At 39.5% G+C, this 18657-nt stretch overlaps 2 protein-coding genes across 5 annotated transcripts; one reads left to right on the top strand and one right to left on the bottom strand.

The window, feature by feature from the left end:
• Positions 1–559: 559 nt before the first annotated feature.
• dcaf7 (ddb1 and cul4 associated factor 7) lies at positions 560–11213 on the bottom strand. Of its 2 annotated transcripts, none has more exons than XM_077557709.1 (7): positions 10814–11213; positions 5793–5951; positions 5337–5448; positions 5145–5263; positions 4754–4963; positions 2291–2408; positions 560–2026 (listed from the first exon to the last, which is right to left on the bottom strand). In XM_077557709.1, the coding sequence occupies exons 1-7, from the start codon at positions 10949–10951 to the stop codon at positions 1851–1853; spliced, it is 1032 nt and encodes a 343-aa protein (XP_077413835.1). In that variant the 5' UTR covers positions 10952–11213; the 3' UTR covers positions 560–1850. The 2 variants fall into 2 exon arrangements, with proteins under 2 accessions (XP_077413835.1, XP_077413836.1); XM_077557710.1 differs by having other exon boundaries at positions 560–2023; positions 10814–11212.
• Positions 11214–11442: 229 nt separating this feature from the next.
• Positions 11443–17438, top strand: ccdc47 (coiled-coil domain containing 47). Of its 3 annotated transcripts, none has more exons than XM_077557708.1 (13): positions 11443–11516; positions 12833–13140; positions 13304–13405; positions 14620–14794; positions 14905–15026; positions 15309–15374; positions 15494–15595; positions 15717–15827; positions 15917–16002; positions 16090–16148; positions 16245–16354; positions 16820–16987; positions 17091–17438. In XM_077557708.1, exons 2-13 carry the CDS (start codon positions 12841–12843, stop codon positions 17169–17171), a joined length of 1482 nt encoding a protein of 493 aa, XP_077413834.1. In that variant the 5' UTR covers positions 11443–11516; positions 12833–12840; the 3' UTR covers positions 17172–17438. The 3 variants fall into 3 exon arrangements, with proteins under 3 accessions (XP_077413834.1, XP_077413832.1, XP_077413833.1); XM_077557706.1 differs by lacking the exon at positions 11443–11516 and adding an exon at positions 11671–11830; XM_077557707.1 differs by lacking the exon at positions 11443–11516 and adding an exon at positions 11686–11824.
• The last annotated feature ends 1219 nt before the right edge of the window (positions 17439–18657 follow it).

Raw genomic sequence — 18657 nt, forward strand, 5'->3', positions numbered from 1 at the left:
ATGAAGAACTGTAAGGGGGGCGGGGATCCTTACCGTAGCTAATGGCTTTGAATTGAATGTCTAACATGCAACTATATTAATCTTTAAAAACACACATATATATATATATATATATATATATATATATATATATATATATATATATATACATACATATATATATATATATATACATACATATATATATATATATATATATACATATATATATATATACATATATACATATATATATATATACATATATATATATATACATATATATACATATACATATATATACATATATATACATATACATATATATACATATATATATATATATTTACATATATATTTTTATATATAATATATATATATATATAATTACAGTATGTTACGGCACCAGATTATTTATTTCGCCTTTCTTCCTTGACTGGTGTTAGAAGAATAGGGACGAGGCTTTGGCTACGTAGACTGGAACCACCAACGGGTAATGAATAAATGAACACCACATGGTTTCAACAATCATAAAATTTAGTATAGTAAAAGGATAATAAATACAAACTGAGTTGATACATAGAGGAATACAATTTATTATAAGAGCAAATTTCATAATACCTAATGCAAAAAAACAAAAAAAACAAAGCCTACAACGTCATCACTTTGCTATCTGACATTTCAAAATGGATATATTTATATGTATGTACACTTTTTTCCTTGCCTTGTAAGGGCATGCTACAAGGACACGACCTTGACGTGTGTAACGAGACAAGAGGACAAAAGTCAATTTTTCCGGCACAGGCGAGAGACGTAAGAAAGGAGTAGAAGAGTTTACAAAGAAATGAACAAAGTCTTGAGTTGCTGCTGTGCACAGTAAGAGTGTAGGTAGCGACGCGGCTTCACCCACTACCATTCAGTCTTCACAACACAAACAACCCAAATCATGGCGAACATCTCATAAACATTGTCAAAACCTTCTTCAGAGTTCCAAGCACTACAATACCGAGGACAATCAGGAACACTCTGAAAAGGAACATTAATACTACTAGATTAAAAGGCCGATATTTTCTAGGGGGGAAAAAAATGTAATTTCAAGACAACAGTAGTATTTTTCAAAGAAAAATATAAGACAATAAATCATAATAACATTTTATAAATCAAAGCGAGAAAGAATGAGATTTTAAATAAAAACAAAACTGATGCTTTTGCAAAAAAAAAACATTAAGATTTTTAATCATATTTGAGGAAAATATAATTTTTGGGGGGTGAAAATATAAACAAAAAAATATATTTTCTAGAAAACGTTGGATATGTTTGAGAGAAAAATATTTTTTTCTGAAGAAATTTTGGTATTTTTTACAAAAGTTTTGTTTGATATTTGAGATTTTGGGAATATTTTCACAAATAATATGATAGTCTCAAACATGCTGGCTCATTACGTAGTAATGTTTACTACATTATTTGATGACGAAAGAATGCAGAGAATTTTGAATAAAGTAATTTCAATTTTTTTTTTATGGATTTCTCTGACAAATTCCCTGAAACATCAGATTTTATCTGTCTTTTTTTCTGGGAAAACATGTTTTAAAATTATTTAAAATATATATATTTTTCCCCTCAATTTTTTTTTATAAGACCTAAATCTTGTAGAGCAATAATTCCTTTTCTTGTCCTCAGTACTACAAGACGTCTACCTGGAGAGCAGAATAAATAAAGAGCTGGAACACATGAAATAGAAGTAGAAGAAGATGAAGAAGAATGGCATCACAGACAAAAAAGCCAGGCTTATTGCGGAGTCGGTCAACTCCAAACAGTTCACTCAGAGCCCACTGGAAGAGGGGGGGTGGGGGGGAGCCCTCCTTCCCCATTCAGACACGCAGGATCTCCAGACAGTTGTTGTAGCAGATGGCGATCCAGTCGGGCTGCGTGGACGCCCACTGCACGTTGTTGATCTCACCCTCGGCCGTGTATGCCAGGATGGGATCCTCGATGGCGCGCGGCATCTGCTGGATGTCCCAGATCAGAGCCTGGTGGTCGTCGGCTACCGCGGTAGGAAGAAAAAGCAAAACGGGAGGTAGAAGAAGAAGTGTTTTTTTATGTGTGCATGCACTCCTACACACACACACACACACACTTACAAAGTGGGCACAAACACACATGTTAAGCTGCTACACAAAATTCACTCCCACTTGCACGCACTAAACACACTCCCCTGTATACTTTGACAAACACACGCAAAAACTCCTACACACATAATACACTCACACAGTAGAAAAAGACAAAAGTAGTGTGTAGGTGTGTGATTTACCTGCGGTGCAGATGTGACACGAGGAGTGCGGCGCCCAGGCAATGCCATTGACGCAGGCACGGTGGTTGTTGAGGCGAGCCACGGGCGTGCACGGCACACGCACGTCCAGGATCACAACCTTTTACACACAAACAAGATAAGATAACGCCAAACGTCTGCGCTAAAGCAATTCATGACGCTGGATGATCTCAAAGAGGAAACCTAACAAATATTTGTGACTTATTAAAGTCAATAATGTTTTTGCAATCCTTTGTATGCAACATTGTCCTTAACTAATTCGCTCCCAGCCAGTTTGACTGAAGAAACCCCCTTCGCTCCCGGCTGTTTTACTAGATTTTGACTGATTTTGCAAGGCCCACAAAATATTATCTTCTGTTGCAATAAAACATGGAACCTACCAAAAGAAAAATTAGAGTCTTTCATCAGGAAAAAAAAAAGTAAACTTTTATCCGTTTCCGTTTTGCAGCAATTAGCATTAGAATATAGCAAAATCTCATCATTATTCACAAAGCTGTTGAAAACAGTGGGGGAAAGAGCTTTTTGCAACATGGCCCTAGTTGATCTCTTATACGCTTCTGTCACCAGCTGGCCAGTTTTTGTAATAACCATTGCTTCAAGCATTCTCTTCAGTTTGGAGGCTGCATCAAAGCCTTCTGTATGCTCTAGCATAAAAAAAAAACATAAATAAGTCTTTGGGAGCATGGTAATATTTAAAATAGAACGTTTTTATACTTTTGGGAAGCAAATGAGTTAATGAACATTTGAAATTGGAATCTTCAACGACCTTAATATGCATTTCAGTAAATATCAAAGACAATTTAGTCTTCAAAGAACTTAAACACCATTTTGAGTATTCAATAAAAATTATTTTTGTCAACTTCAATTAACTTGCAGATAAAAGACAATTTGTTAATGAGGCAATGTAGAGTCTTCAATGGAGTCATGTTTTTGTAAACAAAGACTAATTCAGTCAATTAAAAAAAAAAAACAATATCATTTTTAATGAAGTTAACTCTTTTACTGCCAAAGACGTTAAATGACGTTCTGCAAAAACCTACGGAGGAGCGCCAAAGACGTTAAAAGACGTCCTCCCATTTTTTATTTTTTTTTTGAAACGGGTGCTGGCAAGGCTTGCGGAGCTGTCCTGAATGTTTCAAGCAGGTCTCGTGAGCCTAATGACTATTTTTGGCCCCTAGAGGGCAGCGCTGACTCTCTTTTGACAAGATCGGGTGGGCGTCAGTAGAGGCGGAGCTAGAGCGTCGAGCAGGAGACGAGAACGTTAGACAAAGGAAAAATGGCGACCGGCTGCAGCAGCTCACGCCTGAGCCGTCTTTTTCAAATTCGAAAAGCATCGACCAACGATAAAGAGCACATTGATGACGACGATGATCATCATCGATGATGATGATGACTCCGTGGTTGGAAAGCATTGACGCGGCAGTAGGAGACGTGGGGGGGAGAGCTAGGTGGCTGAGGAGGAGCACACGGAGAATGGCGCCCCGTTTGCAAGCAGCTCAACACTTACAAGACTAAAGGCATCGACCAACGCTAAAAGTGCACATTGATGACGACGATGAACATCATCGATGATGATGAAGGTGAATCCGAGCTTGACGGCGAAATTGGAACCGCTGACGCAGCAGCTATGACGGCGTCATAAACGCGGAGCGCAATCGAGCACGCACAGGCGGACGTTCAATCGGACGACGGAGAGTGCCCCGAGTCCAATGCATATTCATCGGAGGAAGTGTGTACAGTCTGCTACTTGCTTTTTATTCCCCGGAAAAAAAGGCCATCAAGAAAGTGTAACGTTTGCACGCGAAACGGACAAATGCGAAAGTGAAAGTAAACTGTTGTGCAAGTCCTGGCGTCTCCTTTCACGCAGGAGAGCGTTACAAAAAGAAAAACTGTATTTGAAACATCCACATAATTGTAAATAGTACCACAGTTGCACACATTTGTAAATAGTTTGCGAAATTGTTTTGTTAAATTGTTACACTGTTGAATGGAAATAAACGTATTTTGCAATCTAAAAACACTTTTTCATTGTTGGTGAAAGCGTTTTACAGAAGTAAAGCACTATTTAGGTGTTTGTGGCATCATTCATGGACAAAAAGAAGTGTACAATTCACTAGAGTGCATGAAATAACATTGTTTCACAAAAAGCTGTTTTTCTCCGTTTTTTGTTTCAAAACAGAGAATTTCGGTGAAAGTAACCATTTTCTATTGTTGATTACTGAAGAACGGAATAAGGTAGAAACAAAGTATTATGTAGTATGTGTGTTTCCATAGTCCAAACACAACATTTTCTGTGGACCTTGAAAGATCAGTCAAAATGCTTAAATCGGCTGGCACTGGCGACTACCCGTTTCTGAAAACGTCTGGCAGTCAAAGAGTTAATATAAATGGTTATGATCCTGGATACAATGCTCTGCTCCGAGTTAAGTGGTGTGTAAGACTGACCTCCATGCCATCCATGGCCATAGTGGCCAGGTAGTTGGGGTCCTGCTTGTTCCAGCAGAGGCGCAGAAGCGGATGGTGCTGGGGGTCCTCGTAGATGATGGTGCTGTGCTCCAGGTGCCGCAGGTCAAACATGCGTACCGAGCCGTCGGCGCCCACCGAGGCGAACATGTCGCGACCGCCGCCCGCCCGGCTGAAGGCGATGTCGTACACCTGCGGGGACGAGAATCCCAATCACACTACAGCTGGGCGATATGGCACCTCAGATTTATAGTTTCCCCCCCCGCACCCTTTCACACATACAAATGACAATGATGAATCATTTTCTAAACCAACTTTTGTTGCTTTGTTTTTTTCCCCACTGCTTCGGAATTGCTTCGAAGAAAACACCAACCTCTTTGTCGTGGGCAATGAGCTGTGTCTTGACGTGTCCCGACACCAGGTTGACGCGGCCTAGAACCTGACCCGTTTCCAGACCCCAGATGGTGCAAGTGGTGTCGATGCTGGATGTGCCTGCACAGGTGGATTACTGTTAAGAAACATCTTATTTCTGCAAGACAGCCCCTCCGATTCTTCTTCTTCTTACCTAGCAGGTTAGGGTCCACCTCGTTCCAATCGAAGGACGTGAGCGGTGCGCAGAAGTCTGAGTTCTTGTTGTTGTTCAGCAAACATTCAAGACGCGTTTCCGTGTCACTGACCTGCAATGTGAAGGACGTTTTTAGTAGCTTCTTAGAAGGCAGCTATAACGCCTGAATTTCCTCTGGGATCATTAAAGGAATCTCTTGTATCTGTTGCATTAACTTGGCTGTTTTCTTTCCCCCCTATAATTGGTTTGTAAAACGTACTCATTTAGCTTATTTAATAGTTTGTTAATATATGGTAAAATTAATGAGTTAATTGAAAATTACATTCTTTTTATTTAATTTTTTTATAGAGATCATTTCCTGTTCTCTCGTCATCAACACTCCTTAATGTCAGTGCCGCATAACAGAAACGGACCAAGAAAGAAAAAAAAAAAGCATGTTGAGTTTGCTTGGCATACCCTCCAGATGCGCAGATAGTCCCCGCTGGTAGCCAGCAGGTCCGGGTAGACCCCTTTAGTGTCTGGGATCCACATGATTTTGGTGGTGGGATACGGGTGGTCAAAGGTGTTCCGGCACACAAATTCTGAGCTCTCCTCTTCCAGACCCACCAGCTGGACCTGAACGTGCGCACACGCACACACCACAGGTTACAGTTACACTAAATGCATTATCCATACAAAAACAATGATCAATTGTGTATAAATACCAATTAATATGTTAAAACTGGGGATTTCTGGAATGTTCCTAACATTTCAAGCATGTTTGTTGAAAGCTTGAATTGAGGGCAAAACCCGTGTGTAGGTGCCATCATAAAGGGACATTCAGTGATCCCTAGCGCCATCTGGTGGTGAACCAATAATTCATTCATGTCAATAGTATGCACAAAAATAGGTTGTATTGCCTAACATTTATATATATATATATTATATATAAACGTAAGTCTAGTAATCACGAATTATATTACATGGCTTTAGTCTCACCTTACTAGAACTACCATGTTTCGAACTTTTGCCGCCATCTTCCTGCTACGGATGCCCAAAGGACAACTTTGCGAATGTAGTTATTCCATTGAGTGTCGGACCAAATGGGTCGGCCGCACCTTACCTTCCACAGCTAGGGCCTGCAGGTGGTCGTCACTAACTCCCATGATTTGGGCCCGTTGCTTGTCACTTTCTGCTTTGCTCTCGCAAGCTTTAACAAGTTTTTTTCTTTTACTAGCTCATCCCGCTAGCCGCTCTTGTTAGCCACTCCAGCCTATGGCTCTGACTAAGTTCCGCTAGCCGCTCTTGTTCGCTGCTACTGCTAATTCCGGCTGGCTCTGTCTTTCGGCGTCGCTCGCTGGGCTTTACAACGGCTGTAAACTTGCTGTCCCTCGCTGAGATGCTCGTTTACTCACGCAAAATAAGAATTGGTGGTAGGCTTGCTAAATAGTGTGTGTGCTCCTGCGTGCTTCTAATGCTATTCTTTGACCACTAGATGCCGCTAAGGATTACACACTGGGTCTCTAAGGGTAAATACTGAGATAAACACAATTTGGCAGTTTGTCCTCTCATAACACGAGAAGTTACAGACTACGTCACTTTCAATCGCCATTGCTGACTGCTTAAGATTTTCTTTCAAAATCTCCACATATTTTTCTTTGTTCACGATTCCTTCCACCTTGACAAAATTAGCAGTTCCAGATGCACTGAAGCATCCCCACAGCATAATACTCCCACGGTTTTCTTTGGGTGATATGCCTCTCACTTTTTTCCCCAAACATGAGAAGCGTCTCTATGGCCAAAGAGCTCTAGTTTAGTCTCATCAGACCATAGGACTCGCTTCCAGTATGCATAATCCTTCTCCAGGTTGTCTTGAGCATACTTAATTCTGTCTTAAAGGTGTCTCTTTGTAAAAAGTGGAGTTTTTGTGGTCTGCAACCTCGCAATCCATTCCTGTGCAGAGCTCTGGTGATTGTCTCCTTCAAGACTATGATCCCCGATGTGGCCAGGTAGACACACCTCTCACTAGTTTTGTTTCCAGGGTCTTTGAAATCATTCGCTCCCTACCGCTGCCAGGTTTATACTGTACTGTGTATATGTTGTTGAATCCATGGATTATACTAAATTATCATTGCAGTTCTTAACACTTGAAAATGCTTTAATGGCTTTGTTTATCCTTCTCCTGCTTTGTGTGCATCAATAATACTTTTTCTCTCTTTTTTAGAATTTGGCATGGTGATTTCAATGGACAGCTCAATGTCCCATTCTGAGGCCTTTAAACTTTTATTTTTTATTTTTTTACTTAAACTTGAGTGAAATCCTCTGATTCGTGATCACCTTTAACTCATTCACTGCCATTGACTTCAAAAAAATCATTTGAACTATTTTTATGAGATAAGCATTTTTTCCACTTTTGTTAAGAGTATAAAAACCTAGAATTGTTTTATTGTACATTTAGAACAATATAAAATTTATGATTAATCGTGAGTTAACTAGTGAAGTCATGCGATTAATTACAATTATAAAAAAAATAATTGCCTGAGGCGATTTAAAAAAAATAAGATTATTAAAAATTAGCAGTGTCAGGTGATTACATTTTTTTTAATCGCAATTAATTGCATGACTTCATGAGTTAACTCACAATTAATTACAAATTCTATATCTGTTCTAAATGTTAAAAAATTCTAGGTTTTCATACTCTTGTTAACAAAAGTGGGAAAAAAATGTTAAACTAATAAAAATAGTTCAGCTTAATTTTTTATGTCTACAACCGTCAATGGCAGTGAATGAGTTAAGCACAGTACATGTGAAGTTAAATCACATCACTGCACAAAAGTGGTTTGTGCAATGACAGAATAAATGGGCATTTCTTGAAGGGGGCTAATAATAATGTCCCAGGTTATTTTTGTTTTTTCTTGATTAATTCTGTTTTGGTGTACAAATATAAATAATGTGTGCCTTCTAAAGAAAACCAGTATGTCCAGAAATGCTATTTTGAAAAATCCTTGCGCTGTAAAAAAATTTACTTGATAAAATCTTAAAGAAACTTCAAATTTCATAGGGAGCTAATAATTTAATCATCAACTGTACTCCTGGTTGGGAAACACTGATATGATTGGTTATGATTCTAGGCAGGCTGTGAAGCTTTGGTTTTCCCAAGGCGAAGATTGTTGAGAGTAGGGCTGGGTATCGATTCATATTTCCAAAATCAATTTGATTCAATTAAGAAGGGCTCGATTCAACACTATTCACGATTCACATTGATTTTCAATTCAGTTAACTCTTTGACTGCCAAAATCGTTAAATAACGTTTAGTAAAAACCTACGGAGGAGCGCCAAAGACGTTCACCAAGTTTTTTTTGTTTTTTGGGGGGAAACGGGTGGAGGAAAGCCTGGGCCAGCTGTGATGAAAGTATCAAGCAGATCTAATTAGTATAATGCCTATTTTTGGCCCCTAGATGGCAGCGATGACTCTTTTTGGACAAGATTGGGTAGGCGTCAGTAGAAGACGTGAGGCGGAGCTAGAGTGTTGAGGGGACAATGGCTGAGGAAGCCATAATGGCGACCGGTTGCAAGCAGCTCACGCTTGAGCATTTTTTTCAAAGACGAAAAGCATCGACCAATGCTAAAGAGCACATTGATGACGACGATGATGATGATGGTGACTCCGAGGTTGACGCCGAAGTTGGAAGCGTTGACGCGGCGGCTATGATCACGTCATAAAGCCTCACCGGATAGCGATGCTAACGCCGGAAAACGCGGAGCACTACCGAGCACTTCTGCTCAGGCGGACGTTCAATCGGACGACGAAGAGTGCCCCGAGACCAATGCATATTCATCGTAGGAGTGGGTACAGTCTGATCACGGAGAAGACACTGGTTATGGACTACGATGCCACCATGAATGGAGCGGATAAGATGGATCAACCACCCGGTATAGGAAGTGAAGGACAATGAGGAAGCCAGACGTAACGTCACCGTATCATGATCCTGAGAGTAGACTTGATGGCAACATGGCCAAACATACACTGCAGTATATACTTGCTATTCCCCGGAAAAAAAAGGCCGGCAAGAAAGTGTATCGTCTGCACGCGAAGGAGCCATCGCAGTGAAACTCATCTGTTGTGCAAATCCTGCTGCGTCCACTTGCACGCAGGGGAGTGTTACAAAAAGAAAAACTGTATTTGAAACATCCACACAATTATAAATAGTACCACGGTTGCACACATTTGTAAATAGTTTGCCAAATTGTTACGCTGTTGAATGTAAATAAACGTATTTTGCTATCAAAAAACACTTTTTCATTGTTGGTGGTAGTGTTTTACAGAAGTAAAGCACTGTTTAGGTGTTTGTGGCATCATTCATGGAAAAAAAAGGGGTCCAATTCACTAGAATGCATGAAATAATATTGTTTCACAAAAAGCTTGATTTCTCCGTATTTTGTGTCAAAACAGAGCATTTGAGTGAAACTAACCATTCTCTATTGTTGATTACTGGAAAAACGGAATAAGGTAGAAACAAACTTTTTTTTTTCTGATGAAAGATGAGAGTTCAATCTTTCATGTGTTTCCATAGTCCAAACACAAAATTTTCCGTGGACCTTGAAAGATCAGTCAAAATGCTTAAATCGGCTGGCACTGACAGCATCCCTTTTCTGAAAACGTCTGGCAGTCAGTCAAAGAGTTAAATATTTCATGCAGTAACAATTTTACTTTTATATGGAAGATGTTCCCAAAAGTACTAATGCTGCGAAATAGTAGAAACTTCTTTATCTTACTCGGTGCATTAGAAATAATATTAATATTTAATTTATAATTGGATCCAATACAGTTAGATAAATCATCTATCATGCATGTTTTATTGAACATTACCTGATCAAAACAATACAACAAAACAACCACAACGCTTTATAAATAAAGCAGCAAATAACAACATTTACATTCTTGTGACAGATTTTATACTAAGGTTCCAGTGGTTAATACATAATGGTTAGATTATTAGGCTGGCAATGCTGATAATAGCCTATTTTCAATGGCAAAACAAAATGAAAACTTCATGAAAAACACAGAAGGTGAAGCGAGGCAGGAGCCACGCCCAGTGCATATGACTAGGTCCGTCGACTGACCAATCAAAGCCGTTCACGGCAAAATAACGCTAGCATGACAGTTGCCGGCCACGGCAAAAATATCCACTGCCAACATTTGAAGTTCAAATGCTCAAATTTGGAACATTTGTAAACAGGTATTTTGAAGATACTTGAGCACTTAAACAAATGCCATTGTTTCATCTTTTTAAAATATGCTAATTAATTTACATTTACAGTGTAAAGTAACGTTATCCGATATTATTTTCCATTGAAACGACATGATTTAATCACGTATTAGTGCGCCTCTGCACAAAACAACTAGCATTAGCAGTAGCCTCCATCGCGTTACTATCTATAGCCCGGTTTTTATTAAACGGCCCCCAGTGCAAAACAATATTACACCATGCACAAACCTTGTTATTGTATTCTTCCACAAAGCTTCCCAGAGCCAAACGAAAGCGTTTGTCCGGCCGTACGCTCCAGTTCATGGCGTAGACCGTCCATGGCGCCTCGTATTTGTAGATTTCTTTTCTCTTGCCGTGCAGCGACATCCTAGCGGAGCGGAGCTAACACGTTCGCGTTAGCTAACCGCGAATCAAGTCTCTCCTCGGGAAGCGGCCGTGACCACTTTTTTTCAATCCGTGTGAATAAGTACTAGAAATTACAGTAGTGGTTGCCGTCCCGTCGCCAAAACGCTAATATAATGCAATACTACGGCCACTTTAGTCAACAAAGAGTGTCAGCCATAGCTCGTTCAGAACGACAAAGCACTGTCAGGTTAGCGGACTCCAACTGGGCGACTTCCGGTTATGTCTTTCATCTTTACAAGCTATGTTTTTGTCGGTTCAGCATTTCCTTCACACCAACAATTATTTTGAACATGTAATTATTATTGAAATACTTAATAACATTTTTGTTATCTCCTATGATCATGTTTGTTACCCTGCTTCAATTTTAATATAGCACTTGACTTGATTGACATTAAAGGGTTAGAAGTTACATTTGCGGTGTAGATTTCAAAATAAAACAAGTCACCCATACTCATTCTGAACTACAGAGATGACAGATCTGACTAGCTCGGGGGACTACGGTTAACTTTTAGAAATGCCTTTCAATGTAAGAGCTCTATATTTAGTAGTCATTGAAAAAGCGATGCACTAACAGTAACACTACAGACACGATCAGGACTTGCTATCTGTAAATTTAGAAGGTCAGGACTTGCTGTCTGTAAATTTAGAAGGCCAACGTCAGCCCGTGTTACTGACGTGCTCAAACTCTCGCGTTGACATAGGAAATCTCGTCGCCTGAGTTTTACTTTGCGAGGTTAAATCCGTGTCAAGCCTCCTCCAGTCAGCCGTTGCAGTAAATCAGGATATTCGGGGGCTGTTTGAGACCCAATAGCGTAACGCGAACCCAACGGCAAGGTTCCGGTAAACTGTTACGATTCTTGTCTTTTTGTTTTTAATCTGTGACGTGTAATTGGTGAGCTGGGGCTCGTGCTAGCTAGTTAGCATGCTAGTGGCAGAGCTGTCTAATAAGAAAGTGATCGGGGGGATGGTAGGGCACTGGGGGTGTGATTACGTGAGGACTGTGGGCTGTTGTCCATGTGTCCAAGATTAAAATAGGCATTGCTACACTGTTGTTATTTTAGTTATTATGACCACGTGTTTTCGTTGAATATGCTGCTACAGTGGCGCTTGCGACACAATGAGAGCTTGACGAGTCAATTCGTATGTTTTCTAAAGGAGCACCGTTTTGTTGATAAATCAGTCTAATTTCTTCCTTTGCATGATAAAAACACTTTAAGGCAAGCATCATATTTAATATTTTAGTCATTGTTTACTAGTAAGCCTCGCTCAAATGGGATCTCTTTGGGCTGTAAACTGTCAGGTGACAGACACCTGTGTGGACTACTTGAGACCCCTTAATCCGCTACTTAAAACAAAACTTCTTTTTTTTAACACTCCCTAACCCCGAAATAATTCATTTTAATGGGCCCTTAACATTTAAAACATGGTGATTTCAAATATTTCCTTATATATATATATATATATATATATATATATATATATATATATATATATATATATATATATATATTTATATATATATATATATTTATATATATATATATATATATAATTTTTTAAGAAGTCATGTTTTGAAATTAATTTAACAGTTTTTTTTGTGAGTTTTTTGTTTGCTTTGTTTCGTGAGCAAACTTCACAACAAGGTGAAGTGTGCCTTGTGCAGGTTGGCAGAGAGAAAACAGTAAACAAAACAAAAAAGTCAATTTTTTTTTTAGGAGTGTGCTAACATGTTCCTAGCAAACACACGTAGGATTGCAGAAGGAAGATTATTAATACAGTATTTGACGATTAACATCTAGCACTTTTCTCTCTTCTTATTTGTTTTGTCAAAATCCTGCTCAGGCACCACCATGCGACATTTGCCCTTCCTCCTGCTACCCCCACTGCTGTTCCTGCTCCTGGCCCTGCCCGTCTCCAGGGGACGCTACAATGACGACTTTGACGACGGCGAGGACCTGGCCGACTTCGACGACAACGACTTTGCTGAGTTTGAGGATATGAGCGAGGACGCGGCGCCCGAGTCGGGCACCGTTCCGCCGCCGCCTAATCGGGGTGGTTCTTACTCGCAGCCCGACGAAGATGAGGATGAAGACGAGGCCACGGTGGAGCTGGAGGACGGCCAAGACGGCTTTGATGACTCTGACGCACAGGTGCGGTTTACATGCGAGGAAGTAGTGTACGGTCGTGTTAGGTTCATGTCTATGGAGTACAATATTATACAATCTGAATTGGTGTGTGTGGTTTATTAAACTTTGATTATGAGGATGTTTCAGAAATTATTTTTAATGTAATTTTATGTGATGTGTTCCCCAGGATCAAGACATTTACAGTAAATATGACCAGGAGGAGTTTGAGGGCATTGGCGACATGGAGAAGACTGGCCACCCCATGAAAGACCCCCTCATTATCCACACGGTAAATCTCATTTAACGCTCAAAGCCTCCCCTCAGATTATTGCCATCCGTTTCTTTTGTATGCTGGGTCTAGTTATCAAATACTCCCTGAATATTCCAAGCCAAATCAAAGTCTAGTCGTACACTCCTTAACATTTTAAAGCAAGGCTGAATAAAAGTACCTTCTGAATTCTGTCTAAATAAATAATGATTACACTATAATTTTTTATAATTATACTTAGTTTAGCTTTTTATTATTATAATTAAAAAATCCCTATTGTTTAAAGTTAGATTAAAATTGTGTTTTCTGATGTTTTACAATCATAGAAAGAAAGTGAACCCCAAATGTAGATGATTTTGAATGCTGCCTAAACATTGAAAACCTTTTCTAAAACTATTGACAACTTCTCAGTGAAGAATGTTAAAATATGGCCTGATTTGCCCGAGACTCGTAACGAAGGCTCAGACACGGTGCCGTCAACTTCCCAGGTTGTATCAAACCTTACTCCACAGCCTACCGAAAGTAAAAGAGAAAGTATATACATTTCAAAGGTAATGGCTTTGCCAGTTTCCCAGAATAAGGTTTAATAAAGCCAATATTGCGATGTGCTGTATTTACTGTAAACAGTGTGGAGGCGAGGCCATGGCCGTAAATAGTACATTTGTTATTGGTTGTAATACATTCTGATTTCAATCGCTGTAAAAAATGAAACACAGAACATGCCGCAACAAATGCTCTGAAGAAGTGGCTCCTCTCCCAACTGCCTTTCAGCGGCAGGCAGCAGCGAAAAGATCATCAGATGAGACCTAGATGATTATAAAGTTTAACGTTGCCCACAATATAGAAAAGGAAGTAGTGCCCTTCACTAAGTTATAAAGTCTGAAAAAAAATTTTGCAAGAAAAACCGCTAGAACGTAGACCCTGCGTATAGCAATGATGCAGCATGCGCACGATTTAAGACAACTTTAAATCAGCAAATATGCTGTACCTACTACCTTCCCACCTGAAAAAGTTGGTCGTAGCAGTGTAACTGGTAGTAGTAGAGCCCTGAATTATCTTCAAACATGTATAATGCATTATAAACAATTTTTGAATGTATTTTACGTCTCCTTAAAGCAAAGGTACCATGTAATAAATTGTTATTGCTGCCTAGCCTGATCCTTGTGTCCAAGTTGCATTTTTTATTTGCGGCAATGTTGCCTAATGGAGACTTGTTGATGTGTACTTGCCTTCAGGTTCCGGCCCATCTTCAGAACAGCTGGGAGAGCTACTACATGGAAATCTTGATGGTGACGGGCCTGCTGGCCTACATCATGAACTACATCATTGGCAAGAACAAGAACAGCCGCCTGGCTCAGTCATGGTTCAACTCTCACAGAGAGCTGCTGGAGAGCAACTTCGCTCTTGTGGGTGAGTTGGTTGTCAGTGTTCACCTTTAAAAAAAAAAAATAAATAAATAAAAATAATATCTTTTGTGATGATGCAGCAATGGAACTACAAACGACTGTTTGTGCACACAGGTGACGACGGCACCAGCAAAGAAGCAGTGAGCACGGGGAAGCTCAATCAGGAAAATGAACACATCTACAACCTGTGGTGCTCCGGACGCATCTGCTGTGAAGGCATGCTTATACAGCTCAAGGTAAACTCGTGTGTGTGTGCGTGTGTCGTCCCCCCCCCCCCCCCCCCCCGCCCCTACATTCTGGGGCCCATACTCACGTTTTTTCCCTGGTTTAACTACCATTGTGGGGACCGACTTGTCCTTGTGGGGACTTTTTAGTGGGCCCCACAATGTCAGACCTATTTTTTTTGGGTCAAGACTTGGTTTTAGAGTTTAGGTTTTAATTAAATGTTATGGTTTGGTGTATGATTGTGTGCATGTGTTCACATTGATTGATGGTGGTGCATGATTTTGTGCTTGCAGTTCCTGAAGAGACAGGACCTGCTCAATGTTCTGGCCAGGATGATGAGGCCCACCTGTGACCAAGTGGTTGGTATCAACCAAATAAATGTTGCCACTTTTCCCACTACACACAGCATAGTGGGAAAGCACTGATAGTTGTGCTGTTGTCAAGTAAACTGTGTGTGTCTTTGTCTTTTTGTGTGTAGCAAATTAAAGTGACTCTGAATGATGAGGACATGGACACATTTGTGTTTGCTGTGGGCACCAAGAAGGCGATGGGCCGTCTCCAGAAGGAGATGCAGGACTTGGTAAATACCTTTTTTCTCCAGTAGATGCCATATCCTAATTAGTCGGCGTGCACATCATCCAATAAAGATGCAAACTGTACGTAAACGATCAATGGAACCTGGGATTGTTGTTTTTGTGCAGAGTGAGTTCTGCGGCGACAAGCCAAAGTCCGGAGCCAAGTTCGGCCTTCCAGACTCTTTGGCTATTCTTACGGAGATGGGCGAGGTCACGGACGGCGTGATGGACAACAAGGTGACTTTTATAAAAATACTTAAAAAAATTATATTAATAAATATGATATCTTTGCTTCTTTCTTCATTTTGTGTGCTTGTATTTTATAGATGGTTCATTATATCACCAACCACGCTGACAAGATCGAGTCCATCCATTTTTCGGACCAATTTTCTGGTCCAAAAGTTATGCAAGAGTGAGTACCACGTTTCTTAAATTATTATTTATTTTTTATAATTTATTCCTGTTTTGTTTGATAGTAATATCCTGTGTTGTTTTTCAGGGAGGGTCAGCCCTTAAAGCTACCTGAAACAAAGAAGACATTGTTGTTTACATTTAACGGTCATCATTTATTCATCTTTTACAACACTCGCTGAGGAGCAACGCTATTTGATGTCATTGACATGGGCCCTCATTTGTTTTCTGTGTGTTGTGTAGTGCCTGGAATGGGCAACACTTCTCCCAAAGACATGGACGCTCTTCTCCCCCTCATGAACATGGTTATCTACAGCATTGATAAAGTCAAGAAGCTGCGTCTCAACAGAGAGGTAAATACACACAGTGACACACCAAACACATGCAACACCAAACAAACACTACACGTGCACACAACAAACAAATCAACATACATGTATTATGGTCACACAATACATATAGAGTAGAGCAAGTATTTCGTCGGTCACTAATTGTGCAAGTTCTTCCACCTACAATGATGACAGGTGTAACTTTTTTCATAGGTACACTTCATTGTGAGCGACAGAATGCGGAAAGAAAATCCTGGAAATTGCATTGTAGGATTTTTATAGAATTTATTTGTAAACTATGGTGGAAAATAAGCATTTGGTCACCTACAAACAAGCAAGGGCTGGTTTGGGGCTCCACGCAAGAAAAGTAATTTTTTGCCCCTTTGTACACATGCAAAAAATATCAAAGTACCCAGGAATGACAAACAAATGTGAAGTTTGCATAACGTCAAAGAGTCTCTCCGTTGTCCCCCCCCCATCACCCTGCAGGGTAAAATGAAGGCGGACCGCAACCGTGCCCGCGTGGAGGAGAACTTCCTGAAGCAGACGCATGCTCAGCGCCAGGAGGCCGCACAGACACGACGCGAGGAGAAGAAGCGGGCTGAGAAGGAGAGGATCATGAATGAGGAGGACCCTGAGAGACAACGCCGCCTCGAGGTCCAGAGACAAGCATACCCAGAGATGTTTTTAATACTCTGCTCGCTTTAAAATGATGACACAGTCACTGAAAATAAACATTGCATCCTTTTCATTTTTTCAGGAAGCGGCTCAGAGACGAGAGCAGAAGAAGATCGAGAAGAAGCAGATGAAGATGAAGCAGATCAAAGTGAAAGCCATGTGAAATTCGCCCGTCAACGATTGGACATCACAAAGGACAGATTTTTTACCATCTTATCAGCACAACTCACTGCATAATCATATTTTTTTGGGGTGGGATTTTATAACAGCACCTGCTTTTAAATTTAAAGCATCACCACGGGGCACTATTAAGTTGTAATTAATATAATCATCAATGACATTTTAACTTATATTTGCTGTGAGGTTGCTTTCCTGCAGGCTGTTTCAAATGAATATCTAAGCAAAAAATAATAAAGTGCACTGGAGTCTGCTGTTTTGTTTCATTGACAGGCATACATCTACACTTTAAGGACTGGAAAGGGTGTGGCGGTGTGCTATATTTAATCATTGTGTAAACACGCTGGGCTAAATTTGGTGTCAGCACAGCACCACCCTGCTACATGAACAACACGATCACATTACAATATATATTGCATAGTGTGGGAAAACGAAGCACTATTTTCTTACTCCTCTAGGTGGTGTTTTTGGTTTAAAGAAAGGCTGTACAATGGAAATTGTTTAAAGATCAATTGCATCTTTAGTACCAACTAGAGGAGTTAAATATCAAAAGTGCTTCATGAAGTTTCATTTTCCCCATCACTAATATTACCTAATACAACTGACTGAATATTGTGCAACAAAGTCTCGTTTGATTTATACCACCGTTGAAGAGTCATTTCAGTAGCAGGCATTTACAATAAAAACAAAAACAATCATAGAACTTGTATTTTGTTTTTAAAATCCCCTATCATTTTTAGAGAATACAGATAAATACATTTAACAAACTACATTTTTCTCTGTGTGTTTTTTCTTTAAAGTTATTTAATTACGTAGTCCCAATTATTTTTCAATTTATATGTTCATTATAAGATTCTTTAGTTTTGTTTTTAAGGTCACTATTTTTGGTGCACCTGCTTGTTAGATTTGAAACAGCAGATTCAATCGTTTTTTTCATTATCAAAATTTACCCAAAAAAATGTTGGGTCAAAATAATATTCACGTCATTCATTGGGAAAAATACTCGCATGTTTTAGTGTTTCATTTGTAAAATTAATGCGAGTAAAATAAAAAGTTAATTTAAAAATGTGCCATTTCATACAGTTGTCCTGGTGGGTTGAGATAAAATAGTTCTGTTCATACAGTACTTCATTTTAGCAGATAGCCGCCAGAGGACGCTCCGCTTGACTCGAAAACGCAGATCCGATCACAAGTTTAAATTGTGTAACCGGCATGAAAAAGCAATCAAAATAATATTCAAGTGGTTCACTTATAAACATATCGTCAGTGGAATGTTTTTGTTTGTTTGTTTTAATTCTAGCAGCTTTGGGCCAATCACTTGTTTGATTTGAAAACGCATATTCGTTACAATTAACGTAAACAAAATTTATAAAAAAAAATAATTTTTAAGTCACTTCCATAGAAACGTAATGTCTATAATAGTCGTTTTGTTGGTAATTTTAATAATACCTTGTAGATTTTTGTTTTTATTA

The sequence above is a fragment of the Vanacampus margaritifer genome, chromosome 2, assembly GCF_051991255.1.
Source record: "Vanacampus margaritifer isolate UIUO_Vmar chromosome 2, RoL_Vmar_1.0, whole genome shotgun sequence".
NCBI lineage: Eukaryota > Metazoa > Chordata > Actinopteri > Syngnathiformes > Syngnathidae > Vanacampus > Vanacampus margaritifer.

Coding starts and splice junctions, on each gene's coding strand:
- dcaf7 (XM_077557709.1), bottom strand. CDS start 10,951: ATGTCGCTGCACGGCAAGAGAAAAGAAATCTACAAATACGAGGCGCCA. Junction 5,952..10,813: donor TGGAAGAATACAATAACAAG/GTTTGTGCATGG, acceptor GCGCACGTTCAG/GTCCAGCTGGTGGGTCTGGA. Junction 2,409..4,753: donor TGGCCATGGATGGCATGGAG/GTCAGTCTTACA, acceptor TGTGTGTAAAAG/GTTGTGATCCTGGACGTGCG.
- ccdc47 (XM_077557708.1), top strand. CDS start 12,841: ATGCGACATTTGCCCTTCCTCCTGCTACCCCCACTGCTGTTCCTGCTC. Junction 15,596..15,716: donor AGAAGGAGATGCAGGACTTG/GTAAATACCTTT, acceptor GTTTTTGTGCAG/AGTGAGTTCTGCGGCGACAA. Junction 16,988..17,090: donor AGAGACAACGCCGCCTCGAG/GTCCAGAGACAA, acceptor TCATTTTTTCAG/GAAGCGGCTCAGAGACGAGA.